The sequence below is a fragment of the Heteronotia binoei genome, chromosome 21 (genome assembly GCF_032191835.1).
Source record: "Heteronotia binoei isolate CCM8104 ecotype False Entrance Well chromosome 21, APGP_CSIRO_Hbin_v1, whole genome shotgun sequence".
Classification (NCBI taxonomy): Eukaryota; Metazoa; Chordata; class Lepidosauria; order Squamata; family Gekkonidae; genus Heteronotia; species Heteronotia binoei.
The window spans coordinates 59590164-59617279 of NC_083243.1; the positions used below are offsets into that span (position 1 = coordinate 59590164).

Here is a 27116-nt window from a genome sequence, read left to right on the forward strand (position 1 = left end):
GATCTTGATGAAATTCATTCAGGATGGAGTAATTCATAACATACAGTAGTAGGGCACTTGTTTTAATCTTGATTCTTTATGCCTTTTTCACTTTTAGAGGATTAGAGTGATGGTTATTCCATTCACAGGTTTGGCTCAATAATGACTGGAAGGAGGTTGTTCACAGGAACATTCTAAAAATGTATCTCACTATGATGCAACTGCAAGAATAACTGGTTTTGGTCAATCTTTCACATTGATAACACAGTTTGTCAGTCAAAATTTTTCAGTCACATGGCAGAATGATGGTCAGTTCATAATAGTCTTTGTCTGAAAATAGAATTTTCTAGGTATAGGAAGTCTGCAGTCAGGCTGGCCATTTAACTTACTGTGGGCAGTTCGGAGGCAGGAGCAAGCAAAGCCAAGCTTCAGTTGCTTAGCCAGAGCTGCAGGGACCTCTCAACTTGGACCTGGCCAGTGGCACCAACAATAAGTATCGGCTCATCTGTTCTCTCCTCCAAGTCTGAGCTGAGTGTCCCTGCACTGCTAGCTTGTAGCACTGCAGGTTAAACTCAGCTTGTCTTTCTCCTTGACTGTTCTAAGCTTGCCCCAAGAAAGCTTCACTGCTTCAGATTTTCTTTCAGCTTGGCCTTTGAAACTTTACAAAATTGCCTTTGGTTATAATATTTAGCTCTAAGCCTTCTCATTTAGCGGGCCAGAAAAGCCCAACCCCAGTGAACATGACCTGTGTTCCAGTCTGCAAGTATAATATCTGAAAGATCAATGGGTGGGGAAAAAGCAAATAGTGAAGCCTGATATGTCTCCTTGGATATAGGGGTAACTTGAACAACATTCTTGTTGGCTGGATATTTGTTTGGTAACTGAACATGTCTGGAGTTTTCCTTCCTCTTTTGCAATATTCTCTCATTTGGCACTGTTTTTTAAACTATCACTGGTTCATCACTCTCCCCTCCCACACACACACACACATGCAGGCTTTATGAATGAAAGATAGGCGCTCTGCTGAGCTCATATTGGAAAATGTATTTCCATGGGCTATGAAATACAGAACTGGTAAGATGTTTTGGTTAGCTAAAAACACTCATTATGGCCATAATTTTAAGGATTCTTTTGGTCAAAGGTTAGGGTTGCCACCTCCAAGTGGGATGAAGCAAGTACCAAAGGTATTATAACTCCAAATAATGAAAAAAAATCATTTAAACATATTAACAAATATATTACAAAGTCTGCTAAAGCAAGATAATTCATCAATTCATAAATAAGTTCAATCACATGCAAATGTCCTTTCTTCAAATGTAGTTTAAAAAAATCACATATAATGTCCAATATGAATGCCGCAGAAAGATGTATTCACAAAAAATTGCTTACCCAAAAACCAGTAGAATGATAACTCTGTGATATCTCTTTGGCACATATCCACAGTTCTGTCCTACAATGTCTCCATAGTCCCATCCAACAACCATAGTAGCCTGGAGATCTTCTGCTTTTACAACTGATCTCCAGTTGGCATCAACTCCCCTGGAGAAAATGGATGCTCTGAACTGTGGACTCTATGCAGGGGTTGTTTTGTAGAAGAATAAGTGGAGCGCATTAGCATAACTCATTAGCATATGCCGCCCCCTCAGCCAAAAGCAACCCAATGCAAGAAAGTAGAGCCCTGGGCAAGCAAGACCTGCTTGGGCTGGCTAGAGATCCAGTCAGCCCAAACAGGCCTCACTCACCTGGGGCTCTCCTTGGCCAGCACTCCCAGTCAAAAGGCCAGCAAGCCACCCACCACCCAAAATCACATAAGAAGAGGAGAAAAGGTGGTGTGGGCTTCTCTAGGGGTTAATGAGGGATGCTGGGGGTGTGGCAAAGCCTCTGGTGGCTGGCTGCCCGCTGTCCTAATCCAGGGATTATGAAGCTGCAGCTACTATTCAATGGATGAGGTAGGTGGGGAGGAAGAGAGGGAACCATCAGAAAGGTCCAGGAGCTGCGGTCCTGTGAGCTCCTGCTGAATCTGAGGCCTAACTCTATGGCATCGTATCATGCTGAGGCTCCTCCATTACCCCGCCCTCTCCCAGATCCACCCTCAAAATCTCCAGGTATTTTCCAACACAGACCTGGCAACCCTTATCAAAGGTTGTGAAATTTGATTACCCAAAATTTGGGGTTTGTTTTAACCTAGGGATCCCCCAGAATTACAGCCAATCTCCAGACTAAAGAGATTAGTTCCCTTGAAGAAAATGGATGCTTTGGAAGGTGGATGCTATGGCTCCAACCCAAAATCTCCAGGAGCTTCCCAACCTGTAGATGACAACTCTGCCCCCCACATCCCCCAAGGGGAGCCAAGTGTGGATCTAGCAACACTATTTTTAACTGTGATAGTGGTTTATACAGGTTTGAGTAACCAGGAAGAATGAGACAGAAATATCCACCTAGTCATGAAACCCATCACTCTTAGCCCACTACTTCACAGAGCTGTTGTAAAGATAAAATGGAAAGAAGTGTAGTTTCTTTGACCTATCAGGAAGGCTAAGATAAACTCCAATAAATAAACAAATATGGTGGGAAACAAATCTAAACAAAATAAAATCCATTGTAAAATCACTGCATTCCACTTCTGGTACAGTCAGTATAACCTTCCAAATTATTACTAATTATTACATTTTATATTATTATGAAGATTTATTTCTGTACCACTTGGCATTCCAAACCCCACCAGCTATATGTGGCCCTGCTTACTGTACCTCATTCCTCGTCTGAAGAAGTGTGCATGCACACGAAAGCTTACGTTCTGAATAAAACTAAATTGGTCTTAAAGGTGCAATCGACTCCTATTTTGATCTACTACTTCAGACCAACACGGCTGCCTATTTGGATCTATATATTTCTTATGTACGTCTTAAAACTTGATACACAGAAAAGAAATGTCCAGGCTTTCTTATATAAGGGATCCTGTGACATAGCTAATCCAAATAGTCATTTGCCCCTTAAACAAGTGTTCTTGGTTTTGCTGTATATGTACAGAGCAGCACATCTTTATAGATTTTACAAAAATAAATAAATACAACATTGCAATAGGCTACATAACTTCTTTTAGACTAACATGTTGTTTGAAATGTATATCAGTAAAATTTATTGCTAGGTAATTATAATTGGAATGACCATTTTAAAGTCAACTGGAATATTAAAATTGCAACAAAGTATAAATATTATATCTTAAATAAGTGGCATTACTTTGATACTATAATCCATTCCAAATACAAGAGTGTCAGTCTTAATATTTTTTTCTCTCTGGGCATTTTCACACTCAACTTCAGCCAGCGCGACCCCCCTCTTCACCGCGCAGGATCTGCGCGGATTTCGCACTAAATGCCGCGGAGCAGCCTTTTGCGCCGGAAACTCCCGTCGCAAAAGCCGCTCAAACGTAAACCGCCAAAAAGCAGTTTCCGTTTGCGCGGCTTTTGCGACGGGAGTTTCCAGCTCTTCTGGCTGCTCCGCGGCATTTAGTGCAAAATCCGCGCAGATCCTGCGCGGTGAAGAGGGGGGTCGCGCCGGCTGAACGTGAGTGCAAAAACGCCCTCTGTGATTTTGTTAATTTCTAACTCATGGGTGGTCAGAAGTTGGTTTCTTAAAGTGTGCCATTTCTTGATATAGGAAGTAAAATTAATTTCTTTGTGTCTGGGGGGGGGAGAAAATCTGTGTGTTATATTGAAAAATCAAGGGTAAAAAGTGACCCTATTAAAGAAAGTATGCTCACTTTATAGTTATCAGTTGCCAATTATGGAATCTGATACTTATGTTCATGGAGCTCTGTTTCCCACTGCTGGCTACAGCACATAAAGTTTCTGGATTGCAAACATTATGTGAATGTAATAGGGTTGCCACATGCAACTCAAGAAATATCTGGGGACTTTGGGGGTGGAGCCTGAAGCAAGGGTGTGACAAGCATGACTGAACTCCAAAGGGAGTTCTGGCAATCACATTTAAAAGGACTGTACACCTTTTAAATGCCTTCCCTCCACTTGGAATAATGAAGGATAGGGGCACCTTCTTTTGGGGCTCATAGAACTGGACCCCTTGGTTCAATCTTTTTGAAAATTGTGGAGTGTTTTGAGGAGAGGTGCTGGATGCTATGCTGAGAATTTGGTGCCTCTATCTCAAAAAACAGGGGCCCTCCAGAGTCCCAGATACCCATGAATCAATTCTCCATTATACCCTTTGGGAATCTGTCTCCATAGGGTATAATGGAGTGCCCAGCAAACATTTCCTTCCCCCCACCCATTTTCAGATGTCCCTGAAGCAGGGGGAGGGCCTCCAAACCTTAGGATGCCTGCCCCTAACTGGGGATTGCCAACCCTAGAATGTAAGTCTCACTGTTTTGAGTTACTTCCATGTAAGTGTCCTTAGATTTGGAGGACACTATGAATGCAATGCAATTTAAAATATTTATAGTTCCTTAAAACTTTTTTCAAAATTACCATTCCCAGTTATCATGGGAAAATAATCAATTATTAACATTTCATTTTGTTCCTTCTTCCAAAAAGAACAAGCAACTGCAAGGGAAAGATGTCCTTAGCAATATCTTATTGTCAACATTCCATGCCTGGAATTATTATGGAAGAGGAAAATAGTTGCTAGCCATCAAATGGTAATTCTGTAAGACTGTGCTTTATTACTGTAGGAATTTGTGCAATTCATTATAAGTAGTGACTCCCCTCTGCATAAAGGATTTCAGTGTTTCAGCCTCAATGGCTGATAAAATATGTTCCAAGGAATAAATAAGGAAGACATGAGTCTCATGTAAAATAATATTCTGGATTCCCTAAGCACCTTCAGTCATGCATAGTTTTGTCTATTCCACAGAACATTTAAGCCAATATTTCTGACACCATATAAACACACAGAGGGAAAATAAGCACAGCAATGCGATCAGTCACAAGACACTAATTTCAAGTTGATGCCAAAAATAAAAATAAGTAAACCAGCACTGTGCATTGTTGTTTGCAGCAGCTACACAGTGACAGACAGTGGATTATTCCACTGATTTCTCATGCTGGAAATTCGAATGGCATTTACTAGCATAACCTTTCAACTCTGAGCACATCAATAGAAGTAGGCAGTGGTTTGAAATATGATTCCTTGCAGATAGCATATCCTCATTCATCTGGCTGTGGTGCTCTGTGCTCCACTGCACAAACAGCAGCTCACCCACTTCTGAGAGGACACTAATAAAAAAGGCATCAATTTTCAGCTCTAGTACTACTGTGATCTCTTTATATGTTCGACATCCAACATTAAATTAAAATGCTGTTATAAATCCTACTTTCTGAATCTGGAATGAGTGTTGGGTTTTTGTCGCAGGAGACCGCAGCAAATCTTGTCAAAAGCAGGGAAGCACGTCTTGTTCACTCAGAATTAATGTTGTGGATGAAAGAAGGAGGTAAAAGTGGGTGAATATGGTGAATTGTAGGTGCCTAAGACACTGGGTAATGAGCTTTGGGAGGTATCAAAAAGAGATTAGCGTTTGCTGCATTCAGTTGGATGTTAATTCACAAACGCAGTGAACAGCAAAAAAAACAGTATACTATGATTAACTTTTAAAAGGTATAACCCTACAAAGGCTGAATGCTACATTTGAGTGATTTATACAACCACACCAGGAAAAGGGGAAGGAATCCATAGTTGCTTAAATGGTGCTACAAGTAAAATGTTTTGGATCACATGAAGGCAATAGTGAAGGTTGTTTACTGGTTGCCTATGCAAAACTATGCAAATCTAGATATTGACACTCATGCTTTCTGTCACTTGTACTTGAGTTGTCTTAAAAGGTCTTGTAAGCAAAAAGACATATTTTAAGGTGCGGAAAGTACTGCTAGACAATAAATCTAAGCAATGCAACAATGTCAAATTTTATATAAAGCACAGTAAGGAATTCCAGGCGTAAGAAAAAATCTAAACCAGATGGCATATATCTGATATTCAGAAGACTTAATATGCTCTGGAGTTTCTCAGCTGTGTCTGATAACCCTTAATAGCAAGTATCTTTTTCTCTTTTAAGAACTGTGCTAAACTATATGGAAGAAACAATAACGGTTTCAGCAAAGATACTGTGCCTGCAGATAGATTCTCTTGTTTCAGTCATTCATAATTATGAAGAAAAGAAACAAGCTTGCTTTTCCGGGGAGAAGGGAGGGCAGATAGGGAAGGAGGGTGCCTTAAAGAGTGGTTCGATATCTGGATCGAACAGAGGAACTTTTTCCCCCTTAGGATCCTGCCTGCAGAAACCTTGACATGCACAAAGTCAGAACCTAGACAAAGTTGCCCTGGTGAGAACGATAAGGTCACCCATGGGATTGCTGAGATTATCTCTGTCAAGCACTTGGACAGCATGCAGTCAAATGATGCATCATGCAGTCATTTTCAGGGGGGGGGGAAATCAATTTCTTCAGCAGGTCGCTATTTGCTTTTCAAAGTGCCCTTGTAGGCCTTCCACTACCGAGCATTTATCAATTTAAATGTTGTAAATTGATAATGTGCCAGTGTACTTTGTACTGTTTCTGAATTATTTTGATACATCTATTTTCTCAGTGGTCCCCTGTCCCACATTTATATTTTAAAAGGGTTTCCCTCACTCTCTTTTCAACTAACAACAAAAAATCCTCTTCTAATAAATGTTTTCATTTTGAGCAGTTAAAAATACTTCCTTGAAGCTATATGACTACAGAGAATTAATTTAATGTTTAATTATATAATGTTTATTTAATGTTTATTTTTAAATGAGGTCAAATGTCTATGAACAGCTATCAATACTGGTGGATTAATTTAATGAATACGCGTTATTCTGGCCAGTGGCACTGAAATTTACTGCATTGCAAAAAAGGGGGAGGAGGCTATAAGGGCTTTTTAGGGTTGGTGTGTTATTGTTGTTCTCATTATGGGCCTTTTAAAATATACACCACATTGATATCTCTCTGACAAATCTGTGATTTTAAAGTATGAAATTCAGCAAGAGCACACAAAAAGAATGCAAATGTCAACATATCTGTGAAAATATATTGCAACCAAAGCTGGCATAAAGTAATACACAGTAACCAGAGCCTAGCCTCAACTTCATTTGCATCAAAAACAGGTGGGACATGGCTGAAGCTGGGCTTCAGAAAAGCAAAGGAATTACATGGCAGTTGCAAAGCATCCTTAACCTCCAGTGATTTATTGGCCCTTGGCCAACTTATCAGGGGAATCTAATTCTTCTTTATTATTCAAATAAACCACATTTGGCACCCTGGTTCCCTTTCAGAATAGCTTTACAAATAGACTGAGTACTGTCATTTATTTGACCTTGTTCTTGTGTGCTGTAGCTCTAATTTTATTTGCCATTCCATAGCACGAATACCCAGAAATTCAACACACAAAGCTCAGTTACAGTGCAAGCAAAGCACATAAATTCATCGGCCCATTTCCACCTATTTTGCTTTTAAAAGGACACAGTCTAAATAACAACTTATCCTTTATTCCCCCTTCACCTCTATTAGCTCTTATTATGTGTGCAGCTGCACTGTTCTCTTTAGCAGGATCTCTTCTGAAAGGGCAATTTGCAACCCTGTGTGTGTCCTGGATAGTTGGGGAAGCAAGGACAAGGAACACTCTATGTTGAGGATTTAAACTTGAGAGTGGGGAAAGAGTTCAGTTAAGAACACACAGGACAAAATGGAAACTACCACCAGTTTTTATAAAATAACGCCTTATCTAAAAATATTGAAATTTTAAAATTCTACTAACTTCCCATTTCATACTAGACAATATTCAAAACAACAATTGGTTAATTTTTTATTTTAATTGATTTTCAGGCTGTAATTCCACTGATTACTCTTCATTCCTAAATATACAACATAGTTGTAGAGAGACCCTGTTTACACAACATACCAGGAGTCACTTAAATGTACGTTTTTACATGTTCAGTCATTTGTCAAACTGAGTCAAAAGTGAAACTGCAGCAACTGGCAATAAGATGAATTCATCACTCTATATTCTGGGATGAGTGATGATATAAACCAAGTTAAGTCTAAAGTAAGCTTCAAAGGTTGCTTCCAGGATGCTTTAGCTTTACCTCTGGCCCATACAGCCTTGAAATCACCCTTAGGCCAATAAATAGGGGTAAAGGAAGAAAAAAACAATAAAACAGAAAGATAAATGTAGGTATTGTGTTGCTTCTTTGAAATAAACAATGAAGGCATTCCTGTCACTAGGCTGTAGCATTAACATTTCCATAGAGAAACAGAGTAAATCATGAAGGTTAAGGCTGGTTGATAGATGTATGTTTATCAAAAACTATGAAATCAAGAGATTACTTGAATGCATCAAATGATACAATGTACAGATCTAAAACTAAGGGCAAAATTTTTACATCACCTGACCTCACCTTAAGAATAATGTTATTGTTTTCAATAGAGAGTTCAACTACCATTGAGTATTGACAAAGCTTATGGAAAATGCTACAAAGTTTGTGCACATGTTTATAAATCTGGTTGCTGGTAACAAATATGTGGTTAACTACCCTGAGATTCTTCTTCATATTGAAGAAGAAGATCATGATGATGATGATATTGGATTTATATCCCGCCCTCCACTCCAAATCTCAGAGTCTCAGGGCGGCTCACAATCTCCTTTATCTTCCTCCCCCACAACAGACACCCCGCGAGGTGGGTGGAACTGAGAGGGCTCTCACAGCAGCTGCTCTTTCAAGGACAACCTCTGCTAGAGCTATGGCTGACCTAGGGCCATTCCAGCAGCTGCAAGTGGAGGAGTGGGGAATCAAACCCAGTTCTCCCAGATAAGAGTTCGCACACTTAACCACTACACAAAACTGGCTCTCTGTTTTTGAAATCCTAATGCTAGCCACCTCTGAATCTTGATCATGTAAATTACCATGTAGCTATTATTTTGGACCCTTATGTTCAATACCAAATATATTTCTTGCCATTTATACTTTAATATGATTTTAATGCAGACAGTTTTGAAAGCATGTCTATAGCACAAGTTTAGCAAAGTCCCATGAACTTTAAGGAAATGGTTAAAGATTTTTAGCCCTTGCTATGTATCATAAAAATGTCTTAAATCAATACAGAAAAAAATGGCAGCAACCAAATGCACCCACCCCATAGTAATCTTCTTCACTTTATTCCACTAAATAGCTAGGAACAGTCAAAACTATTTGTTCATGGGGATCATCTGACCACCAAATGTTACAGGCAAGAGCATGGAAAGAAGTCTCCTCACTAAGCAGTAAAGCTTACGTAGGGCTGTCAGCATTTAAATAAATTAACACCAGGTCATGTTTTCACAAGTCAGCAGGTAGATCTATAATGTAAGACCTTTCATCCAATATTACTGGGTATAGTGTGACATCTTTGGCCAATAATAAATATGTTTGTAGGTACATATAAGCACATATTTAAATTTCTGAGGTCTTTATTAATGCTGATGTAAACTCATTGTGATATAAACTCTATATCAGCACATAATCCATAGGTACTCATAAGTACAGTGAAAACTGAAGAATTATGGCAAGCCTTTTAAGTAAAAAACAAAACTTGAGCAGCTAGCCACAATGTGTTCCAAGGAAAAAGCAGAATATGATTTCTTGTATCATGTTTGTTCTGGTATTTTGTTCTTGTATCTTGTTTCTTGGTTTGTTCTTATATCTTGTATCATGTTTGTTCTGGTATTTATCACACAGTGCTTGAACTTAGCACCTGACTCTTATAATACAGTTTGACACTGATATTCCATGTTGTAGCTTGTTTACTTAGCCTTTCTTTATATTTTCCCACTTTTATTCCTTCTTAAAATTTTGAAAAGAAAAAAAAATTCAAACAAATGACAGCAATGAAGATCCTGTGAATTTTGGGGGAGGTGTTTGTGAGTTTCCTGCATTGTGCAGGGGGTTGGACTAGATGACCCTGGAGGTCCCTTCCAACTCTATGATTTTATAATTCTAAGGACTACAGCCAGCCCTGACCTGGGTAGCCCAGGCAAGTCTGACCTCATCAGATCTTGGAAACTAAGTAGGGCTGACCCTGGATTAGATGGGAGACCTCCTTGGAATACCAGGAGTGGGAGGCAATGGCAGCCTATATTGTCACTTTGAATGTTCTCCATGTCCCAGTTGGGGTAGCCAGAAGTTGCTATGATTTCCAGGTATGCATGTGCACACGCACGCACACACAATTTTAAAAAGTACCACAGCCTATCTATAATATATTAAGTTAAAAACAGTAGCACTTTGGTTAGTCATTAACAACGTTGTCACCAACATTTCCAAGCTAATCATACACCCCCAGAATTAATACTACTATAAGATTTCTTTCAAATTATTCTTGCACATCAGAATCCATTTTGGAGCTGCACAACAAGTTCAAGTTAGGTTTATCACCATCTGAGATCAGAATTTGGAATCAAAGTCATCTGCAAACATTTACATTGGTTCCATATCTTAAATACACTGGATACACTAACATAAAATGTAATACTGGGTTAAAAATAAAATGCAATACTAGGTCGTACACTTTTGTCTAATTAAACATGCCTCAGCACAAAATCTGACTTCTTTAAGGGTCATTTCATTACAACAATCTCCAAGAAGGAGAGAAATATAAGGCTGATTGTTTCTACCTGGGAAATTGGATAAAATTGGAGTAATATATATTTTTTAAATGTTCTGGCAAAACTGACAGTATAGTAAAACATGCTCAATTGTTTCTACCATGTCTGAGTGTCATGGGCAGAGATGTTTCTCATACAGAATTCCAGCAATCTCGCTTTGAGAAGGGCAGTTGAAGGATAATCAATTGGCCAAGGGTGAAAGCTCTGTGATATACAACACAAAAAGTAAACTTTCTCCCCTCCAAGCCCCACCAAATGGCTCTAACTCTGAAATCAGACATACGGATGTGATCACTAATTGAGCAACAAAAACAATTTGAAGGACAGTGTAATCAAAGATATACCAGATGCTAAAACACACACACAAGAAAATGTTCAAGCCATCGCTCTCAAGAACATAATTCCAACATTATTAAATGTATAAATGCTCAAAGTGTCACAAGGTTTATTCAACACAACCACAACCTCTGCCAGCTCATGGCAGGAACCCAGCAATGTTTATCTGATAGCAATAGATAGAACATAAAGAATTGGGAGCAAGATATCTCATGTGTTCATTTCCCATTAATGCTTGTTCCTGGCACCTTTATCACAAAGCAGAATTCAATAACATAACAACCCACTACAATGGCTTCCACACTTTGAACAATTTTTAGATCACTACAGTGAAACATTAGCATTTCCTTTCAACAAGCAGAATTGTTTGCATAGCTATTTCTGCTGGTGCTCTTCGTGGTAAATAAAGCTTTTGAATGCTTAATTTAGTGTGGATGATTGCAGCTTCTCTTTTGCCAGTGTTAGCAATGCATCTGTAAAATATCATAGCCTTCTGAAGACTACTTTTGGCTCAGTTATTTGGAACTATAGAAACTTCTAATGGTTTGCAGAACTATAATATAAAAAAATGTGCATTTATTTTAAACATTTACCAGATTATTTATATTTATCAGAACAATACAACATTCTAATGTAAAATGCTGTGTTCATCATGTGAATGTTTGGACAATTTTTAGTGCCAATGTCTTGGAATAGTGACTATTTCAACATAACCTAAGATGAAATTGTACAAGTCTCTTGTTAGGGTTGCCAATCCCTAGGTGGGGGCAGGGGATCCCCCGGTTTGGAGGCCCTCCCCCCGCTTCAGGGTCATCAGAAAGCGGGGGGGAGGGGAGGGAAATGTCTGCTGGGAACTCTGTTATCCCCTAGGGAGTTTTATTCCCATAGAAAATAATAGAGAATTGATCCGCAGGTATCTGGGGCTCTGGGGGGGCTGTTTTTTGGGGTAGAGGCACCAAATTTTCAGTACAGCATCTAGGGCCTTTCCCAAAAATACCCCCCAAGTTTCAAAACGATTGGACCAGGGGGTCCAATTCTATGAGCCCCAAAAGAAGGTGCCCCATCCTTCATTATTTCCTATGGAAGGAAGGAATTGAAAAGGTGTGCCGTCCCTTTAAATGTGATGGCCAGAACTCCCTTTGGAGTTCAATTATGCTCGTCACAGCCTTGATCTTGGCTCCACCCCTAATGTCTCCTGGCTCCACCCCCAAAGTCCCCAGATATTTCTTGAATTGGACTTGGCAACCCTAGCACTTGTGGAAACAGGGTACAGCTTAGATCGACTGTGCTATCTGTTAAGGATGGCACTGTTGGCCACTTGAAGAAAATTACTGATCTTTCCTGTCCTGGGATGAATATTCTCTTGCTACCTTTCTAGGCTATTCGTTCATAGCATGACAAATGCACAACTACTGCTCATTTGTTGCAGAGATCCTGTGTCAAAGAACATTCTGCTTCAGGGATATAATATTTTCTCCAGTTCTTCAAATTATATTGTTACTTGGAAAATATAATTATGCCTTCCAGCTAGCAGGTGATTACAGTTTGGAATGCTGCCTGAAACGTGGCTGAACAAGTCTGAGGAACACCCGTTTATTTTATTTATTAAGAAAATTTATGTGCTGCTTTGCCAGAGATGTTTGCACAGTGCCTGTGAGACAACAGCTGATAGCACATTTTGAGACTTGGGGGGCCGGACTGTGGAACAGATATACTAGAGGAGGAAAAAGACTTCACTATATTCCTACCATTTGGGTCAAAACATCTGGACCCTAACACCGGAACTCAGTTTACGAAACATGGACTTATGATTAGCCACAGGACTCTCAACAGCAATTTTTCAGATCTCATGGTGAGACCCTAGTTGGAAATTGTCAAAGGGATTCTGGATTGAAATTGCCAATGGGATTCCAGACTCTGCAGTGGGAATAGTGAGCTTCACCGTAACAGCCCCTGTTTTGGAGAACTATGAATTTCCTCTCTTGAATGCTCAAATGCATCATCATCTAAAACACACCAGCTTTTTTTTTAAAAAAAAATTAATTTGGTTATCCCACCCCACCCTGTGCAGCAAGTACATGTCCATTAGATGAATATTATCCTATTGCCTTTGGATCAAAATCTTCAACACTGTTCTTTAAAGAATGCTATTGCAGGACACTTTGAAATGATCTGGATAAGTCTTTAGAAAACTTTGTATTGGTTTACAGTACCTCATCTTACAGAGCAATCTACCTATTGTAACAGAAATATCAGAACTTTTTTTTTTTTGTCAAAATGGAAGCTTTGAGCTCAGGGAACTCCCTTTACTCATTGTACTAGTACCATCCACAACCTTTTTGTAATCAGATCTTTTCCACAAAGGCACTTTTATGTAGCAGCTTTAAGTTATATCCAATTCACTGTTTACAATCAGAACACCTATTCCCCCTGCCATGCTTAAAAGCTGAAAAAGGAAATGCAGTGTTCCAGTCTATGTTTGTTCAAATATTAAGTCTGCCTACTGGTGCCACAGCTCACTGTAAATGCAGGCTTTAAAAAGGACTAGGACAGGGTTAAAGCCAACTTTTTTCTTGAACAGATGATATTTCAGATGGCCACACTATTCCAGATGCATCAATTTCCTTGAAAATCGAATCCATATATGTGCATATGCTGTGCTGGCAGGAGGACTGCCTGAAATGGCCCCAACCCAAGAACTAATATTCTTTTGGCCAGAATAATGCAATTATTATTTTCCTAGCTATCAGTCTAAGCATACAGAGCCATCTGTTATGCAAAGCAAACATACACATCTCAATTACAGAAAATGCAGTTGCCTTGACAGAATTTGGATTACACCACTAAACAGGGCTGTAAAATTTGTTTTAAGCTAGTTTATAATGGATGCCTTTCAGGAGTTCCCTAATTAGCATTTACCTGTTACACTATATTTTTAGCCTCCTTATTTACTGGTTTATTAAGCTTTTCTGGACACCATGCATAAAAGACACTAATATGAGCATAAGACAATATTAAACATGAATATCCCAGTGTTTGTTAGTTTTTTAAACTGCATTAGCAACCACATGGTATACTGATGGTGAAGTAACGAGACTTCTGATACTGGTTCCGAAAGAGACGAAATTGGGACCTATTCCAAATCTAGTGATCATAGCAAGATACAAGAATGCCGTTGCTCAGTTAACAAATAGTTTTTTGCAGGCTTTTTATTTTATTTGCTAAAATTTCCACATAAACGATATAGCCACATAACTAACACATATACCATCAGCAACTTCCTGCATTTCCTCTAAGAATTCAATGGCTATTATTCCACAGCCTCCAATAATATCTACACCTCTTGTTCCCCTCTTTTTTACCTTGTACACACTCCTTTTCATTACTTCAAAATAACCTTTCAAAGTTTATGCATAGTATGGTTGCCAACCCCCAAGTGGTGCTTGGAGATTCCCTGGAATTACAACTGATCTCCAGACTACATCAATCAGTTCATCTGAAGAATATGGTTGCTTTGGAGGATCAGCTCTATGGCATTATACCCCACTGAAGTTTCTCCCCTCCCCAAACTCCATCTTCCCCACAACCCCAAATCCCCAGGAATTTCCCAACCTAGAGTTGGCAACCTTAACATACCGCTGAATCACACAGTTCTGATGAGTTCCAGTCCTGAAAAGTGTCTCCAAACCACATGGCAACAAAAGCAATCAACTCAGTCCAATACTAAACAAGTAGACATAAGCATTAGCACAACTACTGAGATTCTTCAAGGTGGACATAGTAAAGTATCCTACTATGCAGAAAGTCTCCAAGTGTCCACATAGCTGAATAAGAACAGTTCTGGTTTATGCGGCCAGACAATGCTGCTAAACCGAAACCATTAGCGCTAAAACAACAGTTAATTCTTCTCTTTCTCTATAACCTTCTATTAAATGATGTCACCAATTAAATTAAATAATTCAATTACTTTATAAAAGATAGCTGAGGCAGATTACTGAACATTTATGAAAATAGCAAAATGTGTCCTTGTTGAAACCCTCTCTGCAAGTCATTTTAATGGTCTCTTTCAGTTTTTCTTGACTTCGAATGACTCCCTGTCATTGTGTCAGCTCCCAGGACAATGCAGGGTACTCCATAAACATCCAGTAATAGGACACAAGGGAAGTACTATTAGTATGTCCCTTTCCTACCAGGTACTGAGGTTTAAAGTTCAAAACAACTGAGAAAAGAAACTTCATTTGTTCTCAATAAATTAATAATGATCCTTTGTGGAAGAAAAAGATTTCAAGCTCTGGTGTCCTCTCCCTCCCTGCCCCCCTGCATTTGAACATTCAGTACTGAATCACACTATTCAATTATTTTCCAGGATGAATAAGACACAGCCATTAAATCAGAGATTCAATAACATGCACAATGCTGCAAAACAGATTATTGCTTTAAAAAGGATAAGCACGAGACTGAACTCGCACCACTGAATTTTCTACTTACTTGGGATAGGCCTAGATAAATGGAGACTGTTTCCGAAATGTACAAAAATTTCCCCTCTTGGTTTAGTGCAAATACAAATCCATCCAGGGACTGAAAAGTAAAAAAAGTAAAAAGTTTGTTATATGATGATATATTTCACTACCAGATAATGTATAGGCATCTAATAGTCAAGGAATTCATTATCTTCACTATCAATTAACATACATTGCAATCTTAAACAATTTATTCCTTTTTGAGACAGAAATGAAAAGAATTTCCTGGGTGGGAGAATGGAGAATAAGAAAAGTACTGTGGATTGTAGTAACTTTTGTTAATTAATACACTTTCTCTCCTTCATTCATAAATGCACTCATGCCCTTTTTTGTGAGCACAAACAAAACAGTTTACTATCAGATGCGTTTACACCTGGAAACCACAGAATCATGTGAATCTAATCTCTTCAATGTCAGTTTATATGTTTAAATTATATTCCGGCAGGTCCAATTTCTACAGATACAATTTCTAAAAAAATATTTTAAATAACATGCACATAAATGAATGCTATATGTATCTCCAGTTACATTTTCGGAAAATACCTTATTTTTCACTGAAACATTTGTTATGTATGTGGACTCAAGCGAAGACTTTGGGAGTTCCTGGCAGGCTCATTGGAGCCATATGGGCTGAGCTTGGGGACTTAAGAACAATGGGCTGCAGGATCCAATTCTCTGCAGCCTGGGGACCAATCACAAGCTCCCACCAGTTTGAATAACCCAATAACGTGCTTGCGCGGGAACCCAGAGATGCATAAAAGTTTGGCCCTGTTGGCCTTGCACCCAGTCTTGTAATGTAGCCATCTACTATGCACTCATAATAAAGAGCTTATTAACACTGATCCTGAGACTCATCAATGCATAGAACCCACTATACAATACACTGCAACATGGAAAACTGCACATATACTTTCACCAACCAAGGCAAATATTCACCATGACTATATCTCATTCATTGTCAGCTTCATTTGTCTTCAAATCCTTACTAAGATGTCAGGAGCCTTAGAAACTCTTTTTTCTAAAGCTTCTGGAGTCTTGATGCTGCTATACCTGCATGAGATAGAATTCCTAGTAGAAGTTGAGGAGTCCATGAAACTATATATCTTGCAGATCTGGGCACCAGAACTGTGAGGTTATTTGGATAACAAGAGAGTGGTTGTGGCAGTGGGGAAGAATGGATGATGCTGGTAAGCCCATTCCAAACTGCATCTAAAGTATGTGTGGAGAAGCAAAATATACAAATTCACATTCTGAGCACTTCCCTGCTCTAACATTCAGTGAAATCACTACTATTTTTATACCAAAAGCTAAGTCAAATTCATGACCAAAAGAAGAAGATGAAGACATTGGATTTATACACCACCCTATACTCTGAATCTCAGAGCGGTCACAATCCCCCCCCCAACAGACACCCTTGTGAGGTAGGTGGGACTGAGAGAACTCTTACAACAGCTGCCCTTTCAAGGGCAACTCCTACAAGAGCTATGGCTGACCTAAGGCCATTCCAGCAGCTGCAAGTGGAGGAGTGAGGAACCAAAAGAAAGAAAGGAAGAAAAAGGTAAACAAAATGTAAAGAACAAAATTAAAAATGTTTCCATGCTGCAGGTTAGTATTACTTTTAATATATCGATTTTCCAGAATATTTGTATCCTGTTTTCCCCAGTCCTTATACAAAGTGACTTACTTAAATTGTTTCCATTTTCAGAACCACAGTATATCTCATGCCATGTAGTTTGCGATACCATGGTCGGATCACTTAGCCCTCAAGGCTCGTATGGAGACACTACCACAACCCTGTAAGGGCGGAGAGCCTATTTTGGCTCGCCCGCGGAGCCTGATGGACCCGGAACGGTTCCAAATGGCTCTTTGGGATCCTTGGCCCCCTGGTGATTCCCTTGACACCCTGGTTGATGCCTGGCAAGATGGGCTATCCGGGGTAATCAACGAGATCGCACCTCGACGTCCTCTGCGCCCTCGTTCGAGGCTGGCTCCTTGGTATACCTTGGAGCTACGCCGACTGAAACAAGGACTCTGACAACTAGAGAGACAGTGGCGACGCACTCGTGACGAAGTGACGAGAACATCCTATAGAACGTTTATGAGGTCTTTTGAGATGGCAGTCAAGGCCACGAAGAAAAACTACTTCGCGGCCAAGATTGCGTCTGCAAATTCGCGCCCGGCACAATTGTTTTAAAATAATTGGGCATTTAACCACACTGCCTCAGGGCAGACCAAACGTTAGAGAATTAGAAATAGGCTGTGAGGCTTTTGCGAAATTTTTTGCAGACAAAATCACGTCGCTCCGCCAGGACCTGCCCATCACTTTAGATACAGTACATGAACTCGAGGCTCCGTGCCTGTCTTCCGGTTTAATTCTGGATCATTTCGACCCACTCAGCCTGGAGGAAGTTGACGGAATCCTCTCCTCTGCGTGCCCTACAACTTGTGATTTGGACCTATGCCCCTCCTGGCTAATTAAATCTTGCCCGAGGGAGCTCAGATGTCCTTTACGGGATATCATAAATAGATCCCTCTTGGAGAAGTGTTTTCCAATGCCTCTAAAAGAGGCCTTGGTCCGTCCCCTCCTGAAAAAAAGTACAGCAGACCCGGCCGAATTGGCAAATTACCGACTGGTCTCTAATTTACCACACTTAGGTAAACTTATAGAGAGGGCAGTGGCGTTGCAGTTACATGCCTTTCTGGATGACGCTTCCATCCTAGACCCTTGCCAGTTTGGTTTTCGCCCGGGCCACAGGACGGAGACAGTACTGGTCGCCCTGGTGGATGATCTCCAACGGCATCTGGATCGGGGTGGTGTGGCGGTGCTGATGTTGTTAGACCTGTCAGCTGCATTTGATACGGTCGACCATAGGCTACTGACCCGCCGCCTCGCCGATGTGGGGGTTAGGTGGTCAGCCCTACAATGGCTCTCCTCCTTCCTTGAAGATTGGGGACAAAGGGTGGCAATCGGAGGCGAGCTGTCCCAGAGATGCACACTGGATTGTGGAGTGCCTCAGGGAGCAGTTCTCTCACCAATGTTATTTAACATCTACATGCGCCCCCTTGCGCAGATTGCCAGGAGATATGGGCTTGGGTGCCACCAATATGCGGATGACACCCAGCTCTATCTACTAATGGACGGCCGGCCTGACTGCGTCCCAGAGAACTTAGACCGGGCTCTGCAGGCTATGGCAACTTGGTTAAGGCAGAGTGGGCTGAAACTGAATCCAGCGAAGACAAAAGTCCTTTGCCTAGATCGGGGTGCCCGGGGAGGAGAAATACCTCTCCCGGTCTTCGTCGGGGCACCGCTGAAAGCGGCGTGCCGGGTCAGGAGCCTGGGAGTTTTACTGGAGCCTTCACTATCAATGGAGGCCCAGATTGCAGCCACTGCCAAGTCAGCCTTTTTCTATCTGAGGCAGGCAAAGCAGCTGGCCCCCTTCCTAGAGCGCCAAGATCTGGCAACGGTGATTCATGCAATGGTCACCTCGAGACTAGACTACTGTAATGCCCTCTACATGGGGCTGCCTCTGTACTGAATCCGGAAGCTGCAGCTAGTGCAGAACGCGGCAGCTAGATTGCTGTTGGGGCTCCCAATGTGGGGTCACATACAGCCTGGGCTGCGCGAACTGCACTGGCTGCCAGTTGTATACCGGATTCGTTACAAAGTGCTGGTTATTACCTTTAAAGCCCTATATGGCCAAGGACCTGCCTACCTTAGGGACCGTCTCTCCCCATATGAACCCCAGAGAGCACTGAGGTCAGCCGGGAAAAACCTGCTGAACATTCCCGGGCCGAAAGAGGTGAAGTTGCAAAGCACCCGCAACCGAGCTTTCTCTACTATGGCTCCACGCCTATGGAACCAACTTCCAGAGGAAATGTGGGCCCTGCGGGACCTTGAACAGTTCCGCAGGGCCTGCAAGACTACCCTCTTCCGATTGGCCTTCACTGATTAAGAGGGAAACCGTTAAAGAACTCGCCATCATAAACATAAACGTAATCATAGCACTAGTATATTTTATTAATTTTAGAATTTTAATCAGAATTTTAATTAAACTGTCAATGTAGTTTTATTTAATATTGTATGACCAATGTATGAAATAATGTTGTTAGCCGCCCTGAGCCTGCCCCGGCGGGGAAGGCGGGATACAAATAAAAATTGTTGTTGTTGTTGTTTAAAACTACTCCACACATATATTCTCTGACATAATAAAAACTAAACCCACTTGAGCAGGGTTGTCACCTCCAGGTTGGAAAACACCTGGAGATTTGGGGGTTGGATTCTGAGGTAGGTAGAGTTTGGGGAGAGGTATAATGCCATGGAATCCACCTTTCAAAGTGGCCAGGAACTTAGTCTGGATAGGCTCATCTCAGCCATGTCTTTGTGGATAGGCAGCTCTCTGTTTTCAGTGATCTTTCTGTATTCATAAAGAAGAGCATTTTGTCTTTGGAGAAGCTGAGGAGCAATGTGACACAATGTAGATAGCCAATAGATTGTAGTAAGTTTAATACAACCACAGATAGTTCTCATTGTTGTATTGAATTGGACATCAAGTGTGGATATGGGAGTTGTTGAGCCACACTGAAGCACCATATTCCATAGTACTACACAACAACCCAAAGTTGAGAATCTAAGTGTTGTAGCATCCCAAGCTGTACCATAATTTTTGGAGAATGTTGTTTCATGTGCATATTTTCACTGCTATATTGGTAAGATTGTGTTTATAGTTCAAGGTCCTGTATAGGGTAATATTCAGGTACTTAAGTGTATGGTTGTGTGTAATTTGGGTACCATTAAACTAATATTCAGTTCACGGTTGGCAAGATTGAGATGGAAACAGGAGCATTCTGTTTTTCCTGGACTTGGGATAAGCTGCCATTTATGGTAGTAGTCCTGGATATTATCTTGGGGACATCAGAATTGTATAGATTGAAAAGAACTGGAGTGAGGACTGAGTCCTGGGATAGACCATTATTCAGTTTCTTCTGACCATAATTACTTGGGAAGTTCTATCACTCAGCATGTTACTTAGGAGTTGAAATAATGTTCTGCAGGGGAATACTTATAAAAACTTGCAGAGCAGACCATCCCACCAGACTGTCATAAGCAGTAGTCAGGTCAACAAAAACTGCTAATGTCTTAAGCCTCTTCTGATACCCTGTGTGAGAAAAAATATCCCTTATTCCAGAACATCGTAGTCACCCGTTTGTTTGCCAGGATGCCTGGAGACTCAACTCACACATATCTGCCAGGAGAACGTGGGTTTTGTCTACCAGACTGGGAGGGACTTATGAGTACTAACAGCCACAACATTATAGCAGCACTCCGTGTCTCTCGAGGAGGGCTAACCAAGAGAACAGATGGTTTCCAGTCGCTCCGTGCAATCCCCATCTCGGCCGTTGTAGTGGAAGAAGTTGCGCCACCAGGAACTGTCCAGGCCAGGAACTGTCCAGGTCAAGGTTTCCAGCCTTGATCAGAGACTCCATCTTGGAAGGCTAACACCACCACCAGCTATCTTCCTGCAGTGCCAGACTCCATAACAGCGAAGTGGGAGGCTCAGGTACTCAACAGATGTCACCTATGCATAAAGCCATCAAGCTTATCTTAGGCGTGGATCCTGCCAGACTGCCTAAGCCTTTGTCCAATGGAACCCAAGACAAAGACTGGTGCCAGTAGAGGGATGAAGAAGCGGAAGAACATCTTCACCTAAAGACAAGTGTCTTTGTATAGACCGGGTGTTACCTTAGGTAGCAATTTGGCCATCTATTGTCACCTTTTTAGATAAGTTTGACAGTTTTAATCACCCCCCACCCCAATCATTTCTCCCATTCTTTCCCTTAATGGTTATCCTGGAGCCTCCCCCTTGGCTCATTGTTACCTGGAAGTCCAATCAGGTAACCAGAGCCAAGCCTGCTCATTGGCCAGATATGGGCAGCCAATCAGGTGCCCCCAATAAACTGGCTATTGGCTAATGCATAAGTCCAGCCCTTATGGTCATTGTGGAGCCTCCCCTTTTTCTAAGGTCATGTACCAGCTGACCACTGTCATCCGCCCCTGTACCTCCCATCCCCTAAGGGCTCAAGGTAGTCCTTATAACCTGTGGTCCAGCTCCCCACAGGTGTGCATCTAGCAGTACCCCAGTTCCACTGTCTAGATACATCCCCGATTCCTGATCAGTTGAGGGTCCCTTCCCCCTAATCCTCATTCATAGCCATTGGAGCCTTCCTTGAAGACTACGATCGGTAATTATCACCCTGTTTGTCCATCCCTGTGTTATCTCTGCATTTATTTTTATTTTTATTAGGACTGTTTGTGTGTTGTATGTATCCATTACATTGTATGTGTGTTCTATATTTTTCTGGAATAAATTTTAATTGTTTTACTTAATTAGTGTCCTTGGCAAATTTAAGCAATAATTTCTGGATGTGTATCCTGTATACATAAAGATCCTTTTAAGCCAGGTGCCCACCTGTCAATTACCCAACCTCGTTTTGAGGGCATTTTGGCTTACACCTGCCTCAATTAAAGTTTTTAACCTTATCTTCGCAATTACGACGGGGTCTAAATCCTGCTTGCTGTAAAGGGAAAGGAAAAAGGAAAGGTCCCCTGTGCAAGTACCAGTCGTTTCCGACTCTGGGGTGACGTTGCTTTCACAACGTTTTCATGGCAGACTTTTTACGGGGTGATTTGCCATTGCCTTCCCCAGTCATCTACACTTTCCCCCCAGCAAGCTGGGTACTCATCCTCAGAAGGATGGAAGGCTGAGTCAACCTTGAGCCGGCTACCTGAAAACCCAGTGTCTGCTGGCAATTGAACTTAGGTCATGAGCAGAGCTTAGGACTGCAGTATTGCAGCTTTAACACTCTGCACCACGGGGCTCTTATTATATTATATATGTTGTACAGGGACATGTTTGTTAGTTCTGTCACTGATTATGTTCATATTAGCCTCTTGAGGACCTCACATGAGAAATAGTTTTGTGATATTCTGCCAGATGTTTTGGGTTTCCAGGTTTCAGAATAGCAACTATCTTTTCTTTCTTGAATTCCCCAGGCAATCTTCCTGTTCACATATCAGTAAGAAAGTTTGTGAGCCACTTCTTAGTGACTGTGCCATTGTTGATCAGCAACTTGTTATGGATGCCGTCATAGCCTTTCTGCTCTTGATGTCCCTCAGTGCAATGGAAATATCAGCACTGAAATCCTCTTGCAGTCTTCTGAACAGGTGTGCTTCAAAATGTGGAGCTCTTTTTTATTCTGATTGCAAAATCTCAATCCTTTGGAGCTCTGGATAGGGATATCAGTTGGGCAGCTACCTGGTTTGATGTTACCCCTGGATTCCCTTGGAGCACAGGTGGGTTTGCACTCAGTTTTTTCAACAGATTCCAAGCATTCCCGCAGGAATGCCTGAAATCCAGATTCACTGTTGCTTCAGTTTATTTTTGTCTATGTGCAGCACAGAATTCATAGAGTAGTTTATCTGCCATTTCTGGATCTTTGCTGTTGAGAAGCTCTCACTCTGATTGCTCCAGACTGGAATATATTCCATCCAAGACACATATCCAGATCTTAAAGGCCCACCATGGTCTCAGAAAAGACTAGATTACTGGTATTTGGATTCCTAGCTTGAGGATTACACATTGATGCTGACTGTGTGGGAAAGCTTCAAGAACATGTCTGGATATAGATAAGGGCTGACTTCTCCAGTCAGATTAAACAAATGTTAAATCAGAGTTGGACTCTCTGCCACTGATCTGAAGGTGCCTGTCTTTAACGTCAAAAATGAGATGCGAGCCATGTTCTTCAAACCCAGTTGACAAGTGCCTCACTGTTCTTATCATTTACCATGTATCTCCAATTTCCACGGTGGCTGTTAAAGTCACAAGTGTATGCAGAAGGATAAGGTTAGGTTGATAACACATGTGCTAGCCAAGAAACTGCAGGAGGTTTGTAAACACAGACAACATGTACTTCCTCCAACTTTCACTATGACTGTGTGTTTGTCATTGTGGATGTTGGTCAATACCAACTTCAGATTATCAATGTTGCTTTGGGCATAAGGCATGATATCTTAGGTATGGTGGTATGTGATGCCAATAACATCATATCACGGAATTCTAGTTTGCCTCCTCGTGGTGCAGCCTGGATAACTGTAAAGACCTAGAACTTTCAGCTGTCAGATAACTGTACAATCTCCTGACAATGTTATACACATGGAAACAATCAACCAATCAAACAAACAGCCGTTCTCAAGACTACTTGACAAGGGGTATTAGAGACAGTAGTCAAATCTGCAAAATGAATATTGAGGGTATAAGCAAGACTAAATGCCAATACTTGTTGTGACTCTTTGTCACCAAAATAGATTTAGTTCTTGTTCAAGAAACTCATCTTGATAACAAATATTTATGTACTATAATGCGAAGAAGCTCATTTTATTGCAATTAGTCTCATATCAGTTCCAACTGTGATCACAGCAGAATAGTTTGTACACAATTTTGGGAACCAATATATTCAGTGCTCACTTAATTTCAAATACCAAGGAATAATTTTTAATGTGTTGCTTTTTATTATCATAAACAATATATCAAATTCTCAATGTGGCCAAATCTATGGATATGCAAATCAAGAGAATGGAACTAGCAAGAGACAAGACATATATTTCTGTAAACCTGAGAAAAACCCCAGGTTTACAGAAAAATCTAAAATAAAAATAATGGGAGTGTTAAAATCACCAAAATAATAAAAGCAGTATCTGTTGCTTTAATAAACACATGTCCTCTGTGACTGTTTCCAGGCAACTACACAGTATTGCCAATTCAAATCTTGGCTTCTATCAGTAAGAGGCAGGGCTCTATCCAGGCTATTTTGGCCTTTGAGGGCAGACTCATTGGGGCCAGGCCCAGCAGCAACCACCAGGTGACTTGCCACTATGCGAGTTCCATGGCTCAGCCAGGCCTACCTGCTCACTATTGTTCAACTGCAGCCACAGCTCATGAAAGCCATTGTGGTGTAGTGAATATAGTTTCAGATTAGGATCTGGGAGACTCAGGTTCAAATCCCCACTCTGTCATGAAATCTTGCTGGGTGTCTTTGGGCCATACCCATACTCATAGCCTAACCTATTTCATAGCATTGCTCTAAGGATAAATGGAGAAGGAGAATGTAAACTGTTCTGGATTCTTTGTGTGCAGAAAAGCAGGGTATAAATGAAGTAAATAAAATAAATATAGTTGAAGATTCAGTTGTTTGGTGCGAAGTAGAGAAGGTAACAAGAAACAAGTGGAGAGGTTATGGGGGCTTTCAGGGAAGGGAAAAAAGAAAGTGTGGAGGAGGGGAAATAAATGGCTCCCCACAAGTTATTGCAGGTCCCCCATTTATTTTTAATTAAGCATCTGGAAGTTTATATATATATATATATATATATAAACTAATAAATACTAATATTTTAGTAGAATTAAAAATTAATAAATATTAACAAATATAAAAAATATATGTATTTATTTCACAGCAGATTAAAAACAGATATGTGCCCCCACAATAGCCTCAATTATCATTGATGATGTACAAGGGCATCCAACAGTGACAAATATTGACCCTGACCAGATGCATTTGGGCTCAACTGGCCTTCCTCAGTGGTCAAACTGATAGCATTACAACATGGTTCCTAACACAATAATATAACATTCATTTATCATAAACTGACCAAGATGAAGTTACTATGATCATTACTGTCTATGACTGCTGAGGAAGGCCTATTGGGCCAAAACATGTCTGGTTACAGTCAATATTAGATATCATCGTACATCATCAATTATAGAGGCTATTGTGAGGGCCAAAATCTGTTTTTAATGTAATAAATACATGTATTTTGGTATATTTGCTAATGTTAATTAATTTTTAACTTTACTAATAATATTATTGGCCTAGGCCCTATACATTTATATTTTCTTTACCTTCAGGTACTTAAATCAATTTGGTTTAAGTTAAATATATTTCCCCCTTTGTTCGTTTTCAATTGTTTCTCTACTTATTTTTAACATACTTATGGTCAGAAGCTGGTATTGGAAAATGCTTCCCTATCTTTGACATGAAAACAGGATTATCTTTTTTAAAAACAAAAAACCTCTGTGTTCTTTCAAAGAACAAAACCACTTATTGGAAAACAAACAATAAAGTTACCACATTGAAGAAAAGATCTTCAATTTATATTTATGAATTAATAAAAATGTAAATCTGCATAGACTTTACCCAAACAAAGTATTTGTACTATGCAAAAGCTTTATCTTGAAAATTATCATAATGTCTTTTCAGATGATTAGCACAAGAACCTTGAACGTTGACATCAATTACTGGTGAGCAATTTCAAGTGATGAAGTTTAAATTTGACCCAAACAAGAACACAGTCAAAACTTTTTTAGATTTGGATTTAACAAACAAGTCAGCAAAGCCTGCTGATATATATGGATGACTATATCAGGTACTTGATTTTTCTGTTCTTATGGTACACCTCTGAAACTTTGTCTGAAATTAAAATCATGTCTTGGTAGATCTCTTTCAAAAATCAAATTCTTAAATCACATGTTTTCTGTTTAATGATGATACACTTTCCCAAGTGAATGCTTTCTGTGTTAAATATTTTTGATTTGGATATAATCAAAGGGCAGGTTGAATTGATTCATTATTTTAGTCCTATTAACAAAACATTTTGCACAACAGATTTGGAATAATCCTTGTCCTGGTCACCATTTCCACCCATCTTTGCTCTTTTTCCATTACATATTCTTCTGCCTTTTACTTCTTGGCAGGACCAGTGCCAGGGTTTTTGGCACTCTAGGCTCCCGCCCCCTGAGCCTGTGTCAGCGGCAGGGTGATGTGGCAAGGGAGGGCAGGCTCCGAGCACCTTTGAGTGCACACACAACCACACCACCCCCACTCAGCCATCCCGGGTCTGTGCTTCTGCTGGAAGCACAGACCTCGGAAGGCTGAATGGGGCTGGTGAGACAGCATGTGCACTCAGAGGCAGTTGGAGCCTGCCCTCCCTTTTCATGGAAGCCTTCTGCAGCAAGGGAGGGCAGGCTCTGAGCACCTCTGAGTGCACCAAGAATCTCTGAGTGCACTGCCACCCCAGTGTTTCTTCCCCACCACTTTCCGTCCACAGCACTCCTGGTAGTTAATGAGGCAGAGGAGGGTGGCAGAGAGGTGCACGGCAGGGCGAGCACAGTGGCAGGGAAGGGGCACCATGGACAGTGGGGCACATGTGATGAGAGGGAGGGGCATCCACCTGCTACCCCTGTGGCTGGGTGGCACCCTAAGCAGCCACCTACCTGGCCTACTGGGACATGCTGGCCCTGCTTCTTGGTTATGTCATTACAATTTCATTTTTAGGTCTGTCTCCTATCCCTTTCCCCCTCCTCTTTTCTTTTAGTCCTATTCCTCTCCTCACTCAAATATGAAACTGGTAGAAAAACAGATTGCTCCTCTGTGACTGTCTGTAAAATTTCTCCAACATTTCTGTGTTCTCTAACTATGCAAAATGTTCCCACACTGGGAGCATCCTTCAGCTCTGCCTGGCACTTACACACCCTCCCCTGAGAGGAAATGTCTTACTATGTG

The 27116-nt window shown here is 40.8% G+C and overlaps 1 protein-coding gene across 11 annotated transcripts in view; it reads right to left on the reverse strand.

Annotated features, from left to right (window-relative positions):
- The window catches only part of NPAS3 (neuronal PAS domain protein 3), a 1210843-nt gene that overhangs the window by 372825 nt on the left and 810902 nt on the right, over positions 1-27116 (reverse strand). For all 11 annotated transcript variants that reach the window (XM_060261386.1, XM_060261392.1, XM_060261391.1 and 8 more), the window contains one exon: positions 15472-15561. In XM_060261386.1, coding sequence (XP_060117369.1) covers positions 15472-15561 — 90 coding nt within the window. The remainder of the gene's footprint in view (positions 1-15471; positions 15562-27116) is intronic.